Below are 9420 nucleotides of genomic sequence, written 5' to 3' on the forward strand. Positions count from 1 at the left end.
TCTGCGTGATTACACCAACTTGTGTAATCCACACCTATGTACGGTCACACCATCTTGTGCGACCCGCCTTTCCATACAAGTTAACATGTGAACCCGCTACAGACGCATTCGTCTTTTCAACGGCTAGGAGCCGCTTCGACAAAGCGCGATATACACAACGTGAGAAGGCCGGTGGTCAACGTGCTTCAAGCATTTGAGGTCTTCCGCGCTGCGGTATGCGACCCCAGCATGGTGCTCAGGGGAGTCCCGATCGCGTCGGACTTCGCTCGCCGCCGACTCTTCTCGACGAGAATGGAGGTGTCTACCATCACCTGGAACGTCTTGTGGGCTAACGTTGTAGCCAAGGTCAACCCTAGTATCTTGTGAAGTGACGGGGATTACCCAACTTCGAGAACTCGTGAGCGTTTAAAGTAAAATTTGGCAAGACTGCCCAGACGTCGTGGACGCCTATGTTCAGAGGGATCATGACGTTTCGCGTCGTCGTATGCCCCGCACTTCTCGGCATTAGCCAGGGAAGCCGGAGGGGCATGAGCTGAGCTCAAGCTATGACTCTGAGCTGCTGCGGTTGCAGGCTCACCCGTGCGAGAGACCACAGAGCTCGCGGGAGCGTCAAGATTTAACTCATACGTCACACGAAGGAAGTCTGCGACGCGCCTTAAGTTTGGCAAGCTCAAACCGAAGATGGCGTTTCACACGCGCATCCACCCTCCTGCGGCTCAGGTGGAAGTTACGCAGTGTAGAAAATTTTTGGTGCCGCCGTACCCCTCGCTCAAAGGCTCCTCGTCGTCTTCAGCGGTTTTGCCAGGGGCGAGCCACACAGGAAAGGTCCGCATCGCGGGGAGCGTCTTCTTATTTGGCACGAAGTCGAGAGCGGTACGTATTCATTGGGAGTTTCTGAGGTACCAATAAGCGAGATCGGATAGCTTTTTGTTAGTCAAGCTCGGCTTGTGTAGTGGCCGAGGCACGACTTCGTAGACGCCATTTCGCTATAGAAGCGGGATCCGCCGCGCGGAAGCCGTATTCCACACGAGGATCTAAGACCGATCGCGGACACGATCGCATGAGAATTTCCTTGTGAGCAGCCCCAACAGCTGCTCTTGTGCCTTGTCGGGGCGATTGGTGATGATACCACTTCTTCCGGAAGTCAAGACTTCGGGGAACGGACACGGCGTCCGAAAGGTTTGGGCAGGGTTCACGTCGCGACGCTAGACCACCTCGCCCGTTTCACCTTCCATCGTGGAAATAGAAGTATCCGACTCATGGTCGAATTCCTCCAAACCCTCGACGAGGTAATCCATCGCCCGTGGAGGGCGCGGTGCGCAGTACTTGGTCACCGAGAGCTTGAGCTGCGCTTTCTTCGAAGCCTCGAACGTACTGTCCGGAGTTGTACCGCGTGCAGAAGACGAAGAAGGGACGCGTGCTCCGAATCAGCGAGGCTAGGTTTCTCCCATGTCCTTGACACAGGGCTTAATGAGCAAACTAATGGCCCGGTGATGTTGTAGTATCTTAGACACGCGAGCCTCGTTCGAGGCAACAGTTGAATGTGAACTGTAGGTGCTCACAATCTTGATGAGGGAGAGTGTAATGGGGTTACACAAAATGGTGTGATCACGGAATGGTATAAGTTACGCTAGATGTTGTGACCAGACATTGGTATGGCGACAAGTCAGTACGTGGTTGGAACAGACATTAGTTATACATTTATTGAGGCTTTACCATATAGATAGAAAAACCTATAGATTTTGATATAGGCGGCTGTGCCGCAAATTAAACCCAGAAAACATTTACATTTTAAACAGAAGAGCTAATTAACCTTGAAATAGGGTTGTAGTTACTCGAAGCTAATGAAACAGCGGGGAATTATTACGTTTTATTAAAGTTTGGGACGTTGATGCTGACAGCCAACAACTCCGAGCTGCGAGCTTCACACTGAAGAGAGTGGTCTTTTAAGGATGGATTTCATAGACGACAACTCCACGAGATACATTTAAATCTAAAATCTTGTTGCATGCCCATAATAACGGACTGCTTTATATTGAATAATAAGCTCAGCTCTACGACCGTTTCTATCCCAATAACAACACCTAAACATCCGCAAGATCCTTAGATTGGGGCGGTGGGAGTGTACCTAACATCTACTAGTATCACTCTGATCATTTCATTGGCGAACGGATATATCTGGTTGCCATAGACCAACTTCTCCGCACGCTGGAAACGATACGATGTGTTGCAGTTTCAATTATTCTGTCAGGCCGTATAACATATACATGAGTATTCTTTTATGATTGAGGGCCTCGATCTTCTACTTCCAATTTGACGACTCTCGTCTAAACCGGTTTTGCCCTTGAGATTGCGGCACTCGATTTCAAGAGATCAAATAATTAGACTTTAACATAGCGTCGATTGTTTCTGGACTGACATAACTCGTCTTTGTAAACACAGCTCACAAGAACAACACTTTCGGATCATGACTCACTGCCTGTTCCACTTTTCTTAGTTTAACGCGCATGTGCTTTTAACAATCTTTTCAATATTATGACCGGTTCCAAATCAGCAACAGCTTTATACCCTGGCCAAAATTTCTTTAGCTTACTAGCATGGGCCAGATCATGACTTGCCATAGATTCACTATTAAATAAGCGATGTCTTAAACTTTTTGATCAGCTCATAGATCATGGTATTGCAGCACCACCATACCTAGAACAGAATCATCTAAATTTCAGATCCACTGCAAAGCATAGTTTTAGCTGTCCAAAAACTAAAATTTTGCAGGAAGATTCATCAGTTTGTTCGACATATTAGCAGGTATGTCCCACGATGTGATATTCTTTTGCAACGCCCTCGCATACTAACTAATACGCCATACGACTTGAGCAAGCGGAGCACGATGTTTTATAATCTATCAAGCCTTACAAGTCTTATCAAGGCTCATAAAGTTCCTGATGGCAATAATTATCCCAAAGATTTGAGCCTCATACCAATTACAGCTAGATCTTGTCTAACATAATCACTGAAAGGTACAAATAGCGCATAAAATAATAATTTGTTTTGCGCCAAATGGAGCTCGATAGGATCTGGTGATTTAGCAGTCCGAAACCGAAGGTAGTGATCGCTCACGTGGAGGCGCTCACTAACTATACGAAAAAGCTAGTGGGCATGTCTAAGAGCGCCTCAAATTGACCTGAATAAAGGAACAGATTATAGCATTGTGGACTTGCTGATGTTTAGCATCCAAGCCATTTAGAATTAGGACATAAAACACTTTTTCAACAAATGAATTAATTTGAGATTGTCTTGGAATCGAATTTGCTTCAAATCAGAGCTTCCGTTTTGCGGTGGCAACCTCAAAGTAAGGATGCCGCGCGAGAGAAGAAAATGGACGGGCACGTGCACGCAGCACCTCAGTAAGACAGTAGCGCAGCGGGATGATTTAAAGCGATAGATGCTGAGGATTTTTGCTTGCTTAGCCGTGAGAGGCGTATCCCGTGCGTGTGTAGTATAGTGTATCCGTCAAAGAACTGGTGAATGATCCAGAAGTGATGAAATTATATTGCCGCAGTGGCGTCTAACCTTTTCACAGAGGTAATCTTTAAACACTGGTCCTATGATATGCTGATTGGTAAGTGTGAGCATCTCTACGAAAGCCTGCCACGCCTACCAAGACTTTCTGCAACAACCGGCCAGCTCTGACAAAACATCAACTATTGTATTTAGACAGAGCACATGGTTCGGGCCCCGAGAGCAGGATGTAATGCTGGGGTTGAAAGCTTTACAAGTGCGTCGGAAGCGATAGAACTCAGTAATGTTGATCAGGAGCAAAGAGTCTGTCTTGGCTGTTGAACATTTCCGGGATTTCCTGGACCGCGGTAATGAACAGCATCTGCGCCTTGTGTGCCCCTTCAACCTCGGCTGAAATATACGAATGTTCGGGCTTCCACGCAAGGATGGATATGGGGCCCTCATAATAAAGGCTTAAGGCCCGAACAAGCGGTAGGCAACAGTATAGAGTGCAAAGAAAGCAATGGTTATCCACAGAGTTTCTACGAATCGCTTTGATTCTTGTTAATAGTATTTTGTGATGCAATGACGAGAGATCTGCCATTGAATGTGCCAAGAATCGGATAGTGCACCATGATATGACCAAATCTGGAAATAAAAATTTCGTCGCACGTAAACGCTTCTTCCGTTCGAAGCGCGGGAATATGTTTAGTTAGAGACTACCAACCACTTGGCGCCAACATATTGCATCAAAAGGCTAACGGAAATGGCAAATGAACATGCTTTGAATTTGCTATAAATATCGCCGCCCATATCAACGCAAAAGTGGATTTCCCAAAGAACGCCCTTCAAGAAAGCACGGTCGGTCGCACTTTGTTCAGTGCTGCTGATCGAGAAATGGGTTCGAGCAACCACAGTGGCTTCCTTCTCGCTACGTTAAAAACTTCAAGCAACATGCGCTGGGAGCGTCTGAGCATATTGTAAGAAAAGTCAAGCGCAATATCTTCCTTCTATCATCTGCTGATAGAGCTATTTATGCTGCAGCAAGCCTATGCGCAAATTTATTTCGGGTTTATACCCGTTGATAGTCGTGCAGAGCACAATTACGCGAATGTGGGAATTTAATATAACCATTTGCGAGCAGCATTTATGGTTATGCGATGAAATTAGCGGATTCTTGATCAAAAAAGCGAAATTTTTGTCAACCGAGAAATTGTTTTCGTGCAATGCATCTACGAATATTAATACATTTAAGTATATATTGCAAGAGTCAAGGCCGCCGTAAATCAGCCAGTACTGGAAAATTAAATCGGACTCAGTCATGGCTTTGACGAACATATTTTCAAGACCACGGCAAACTGTGTCAATTCGGCGCGACTCCTCACATAATCTAAAGAATTTGTCAACTGACACGGAGTCTTAGTGGAAGAACAGGCCATCTAAGCTCCAAGTGCATCACTTCCAGTTCTCTTGGATCTAGATTCACCATTCGATGTTGTCAGTTTAGCTGTAACCTCTGCTATCGGCTGTATTTCACATCAAGTAGACGCTGATAGGCGTGATACGTAATAGCTTGAGTTTTGCCATCTGCATTGAAAATGCCCTAACTGATCATCGATAGACAGATGGTCAGGCGCATTATAGAAGCTACATGCTAAAAGATACTTCCAAATGCACTAACGCTTGAGAAACCGCGGCGTTAGAGCCAATCACTCCATAAACGAGTTCCGTTACATAATTTAATACTTGTCTCTGCAGACAGTAGCCCATTCATATAAATGGTTTGATTAGTCCCGGTGCTCCTTTGACAAAATTGCGAAGTGGCTCTGTTTGATGGGGCGGAGGCTATCAATACAATCTACTCGCTGTTTTAGTCCGATTACACTTTGTCACGAAAATACATACTTCCTTTTAATGAGGTGGAGCATCATGCGCCATGTGTGAGAGCTATGGCTAATAGCCTGGATGTTTGAAATCAACAGGTCGACGCTGGAGGAAGATGAGGGACAAACGAAGCAGAACGTTAATCGTATGCAGTTAGCAGTCGTACACATTGGTATCGGCAGTCAACAATACAAAATGCGACCCAGATATATCAGACCGTCAATTATCCTGGCCAGAGATCGAGTAAGACTTTTGATATTCGATTGCGCGCTATCTAACGAGAGCTTGCTGAGGTCATACCATGATTAAGCAGGAACGAGTCAGTCATATGTTTAGCGTTCTCTTAAGAACGAAACAGAGTTTGTTCCTTCCGGGGGGGCGGGTTATCTTCTGCTGTGGGTAAGTACAACAATTTTGAACAGCTAGTAGTGCGTCAAGCCACTCCTTACGATGGTGTAAGTATCGGAGTGCGTCTTCAGATCAAGTACTGTCAGTATATTAATGCAGGTCAGGGATCTGAAATTGAGTCGACGTGTCGGCATTACCGAGCGACGACGAGATCCAGCCGTGTAAAAGTGCTCTCTGCAGGCATTACTTGATAGGCAAGGTGTGCTCAGCCTTCATGTGCACCGATAAGAGAGCCGTTATATTGTGAAGCCGTAAGTAGAATTTAGTGTAGTAGATGTGGTATTCCCATCCGTTTAAACAAAGTTGAAATGCCACGTTAGCCTGATCATCCAAACGCGAGCTGCAGTTAAAAACTGGCAAAATACCCGTTTTATACCCTTGTAGAAGAAGCGGGGTCGACTATCAAAGCGCGCTTTCTGTGAGTGAGGTGACCCGATATTGATTCAGCTCTGAGAGCTGGTTGATTTCGGCAACAATTGTATGAGGACTAGCGGAAGCTTTTGCCGCAAGTACTTGGCGGCGATTTCAGCATCGATTTCCGCGTCGTGCTTTGTACTTCGCGAAGTCAAGCATTACATGACACACCACTTGGACATCTTTCTCGCTGAAGCTGGCTTATAGAACAGTTGGACTGGTGAGGTGGCGCGTCTTCCTCACCTAGTGCACACTTAGCTTCGAGAGCCCTTGAAACTTTGCCAGCGCTCAGTACGATACGATATTTATAAGGATGTCAGCATGCGCACAATCGTAGGCGCGGACGTTGCTGGTGGCCTATAGGGCAAGAATACGGTTGATCTGCTTAATGATTGAGCCAAAGTGTAGCCACACCTTTGTACGGTCACACCATCTTGTGTGACCCACTCTTTTATACCAGGGTACGTGTAACCTCGTTCTAGACTGCGCCTTGTTTAAATTTCGATGACACATAGAAACGTACGTCAGAGATATGTTTTGCGTTGCATGTACATTTATAGGAGCAGACATTGTAGGGCTCGAGGAGAATAGATAAACATCATAAGGTTATACGCTTGTTGAGGATTCTTTTCTGAGCGATGTCTTCTTTTTTGTTTGAGCCTCGGCGTGGTTGACATTTGATAGGTACCGTACTTAAAAGGACTAGGTAAATGAATTAAATAAACGATAGAAATGTCTCTGGGATACATAGCTGATAGCGTCATGTCATATATTACAGATATATATATAAAAATTAAATAAATAAACTGTATAAGTTACCTGAAAGAATATGGCTCACGCTTCTATGGAAAGATACGAACACAACCTTCTTGCACATTTAAAGCAGCTTCTTAAAACCAAAACGTTTTCTATGCAACGCGTTGCAACTTCTCTGCTTATCGTGCTCCGTGCTCCTACAGCAGCCTCTTCAAAGGTGCAGCACCCACGACCAGCGAGCCACGAGCCAACTCCTGTGAGGGAGCCGATATTAACTTCGATGTGCATTGCCATAGTAAAATTTTAACCCTGCACAATCATCCTCATTCACTTATGAGCATTAGGTCAAGGCGTTCTCCGAGGTAGAATTGCTTACTAGGCTCTATCTAACCTATGTACGAGTTGCGCGCTCCATTTTAATTTCCAACACCGTCTTTTCAAGGAGCTCACAACGATCATCCGACTGGGATTAATCAGCTGAATTTGGCACAGGATGTTTGGTCTGGTTTAAGTACAGGAATCCTAACAAAAGTATAGATCGTGAATCTCGATCTGAAACACTACAAAGAGCACGCCATGCTCGAGAAAAAAGCTGCTGAAAAAGGGTTTTACTAGTAACGGTGTCACTATCAGCAGCAAGATAGGCCATCGAGTACAGACAGTCCACAGTGGCAGCTTAAAGTAGGAAGCGACACTAATTCGGGTAGGAAACCAAATCCTTCAATAAAATTTGAGTATACTAGTTTATTGATCTCACTGAGCAGAATGTCGTTTCTTTTATGATGCGGCCGAAAAAGGGTATCAAGTGCCTCATACAGTTTTATGTACCGAAGGCTGTTGTCACGTGGTACGTACTATACTCTAGGTATATGTACCCAAAATGAGGTATTTCATGTTTTGTTTTACATTATCGTGTTTTTATAAGCATCGATCATCGGTGATTATGAAGATATTGGTAATTTGGAACGGTAGGTGTGCGGTACACGTGACTGCCAGCACCACGTCAGCTAGCTTGGGCAGTTTTGATTGTGTGAAGCAGAGTATATAGCGATAGTTTGATTGTATTCATCGTGTATTTTGTACTGGTCCGAATAATAAATGTTAAACATATCTCTTTATGAATATCAACGCAAGATGAGCTATCGGTTGCAGTTGTGGCTCTTCGTTTTGCTCCTTAATATAGGATTCGGACTAAACTATTTTGCGATGTTCACGTAGTCGAAGCCCCTTTTGTGCTTGCCGCGTTTCGCTAAGTAGATACTATAGTCGAGTCGATCGCGTCGTGATACGAAAATATCCTCTATGAGGACGAATCACGAGATTTCCAATTGTGTATCTCCGGTATAACGAGACAAGATTAGTAAGAGTCTAGCTTCTGGTGGCCCTGACTGGATCAGGGAGCTGATGGCCAAGAGCACAGACGCGGTACTCATCTACCTGAAGGTTCTGTTTACTTATGTAGATGCGCTGGAGGACACCTGTAGAAGTCTTAAATCATGTGCCGGTGCGGTAACACTGGCATCCACAGAAAGGCGGCTGATGTTCTGCATCCATGACAATAATTCGCTCATTTGAATAAGGAGGCCAAGATGACCATGATTTAAAAAAACAGCGCGTTGCGCTTACGATCTCGAGGCTAGGAGGGTTTCTCGGGAGCTCACTAACGCACAGTACCTATGCGGAGGAGTGATTTTATCATGGTAAGATATGAAGCGACACACGATACATTATTTTATAAGAGGCCGTCGGATCCGCTCCTGGTTGGGGTTTATAAGTCCGATCCCTCGCGTCGATTAACGCGGACGTTCTGAGTCGAAGCTTTCTTCGCGCAAAGAGCACCGTGACTTCATCACATGGAGCGTTTTATGTGTTGTCAGTTAAGATATCACTAACGTGTTTATCCAGGAGAATGTAATGCAAAAGCCTTAGGTAGGAGATTGCAATCTGGAATACAACTTCCAGCGATAGTACATGATGGTAAACCATTTGAGCCGTGTGGACAGAATCTAACACAAGATTCTAAAAATGAGTATAACTTCTAGGGTCCATACTGCAGCACATTTGTTTCGTGAAAGCCCGTCATCCTGTAAGAGGCTACCCTTAGTTTAACGGGGTTACACGTACCCTGATAACAGGAGTTTGTGTGTCACACGAGATGTTCATGGTGTGATCACACCCAAACACGAATACGGTACGAGGCTAGGTAGTCAGTAGGTATGCATGTATTAAAATTTTACTATATTTAGGAAAATCAAAACTTTTAAGATTAGGATAAAAATAAATAAAAATCAATTTTGGATTTCAAACGGAACAGCTAATTAGCCTTGGGTAAGGCAATAATTATTCATGGAGTAAGCGGAATGCGATTCGCTAGCTCGTACTTGCTCTAAGTATAGAACGAAAGGTCGGTGACCTAAAGTACGCTTCCTCAAGCGCTAAGCTACGGCAGTCCCGCTGCAC

General features: G+C 44.9%; 1 protein-coding gene across 1 annotated transcript; it reads left to right on the forward strand.

The window, feature by feature from the left end:
- Nucleotides 1–7033: 7033 nt before the first annotated feature.
- Nucleotides 7034–7433, forward strand: PHALS_01330 (uncharacterized protein; the record flags this gene model as incomplete). Its single annotated transcript, XM_024715706.1, has 2 exons — nt 7034–7216; nt 7305–7433. 2 exons carry the CDS (start codon nt 7034–7036, stop codon nt 7431–7433), a joined length of 312 nt encoding a protein of 103 aa, XP_024581377.1.
- Nucleotides 7434–9420: the final 1987 nt, after the last annotated feature.

This window comes from Plasmopara halstedii (assembly GCF_900000015.1).
Source record: "Plasmopara halstedii genome assembly, contig: Scaffold_1343, whole genome shotgun sequence".
NCBI lineage: Eukaryota > Oomycota > Peronosporomycetes > Peronosporales > Peronosporaceae > Plasmopara > Plasmopara halstedii.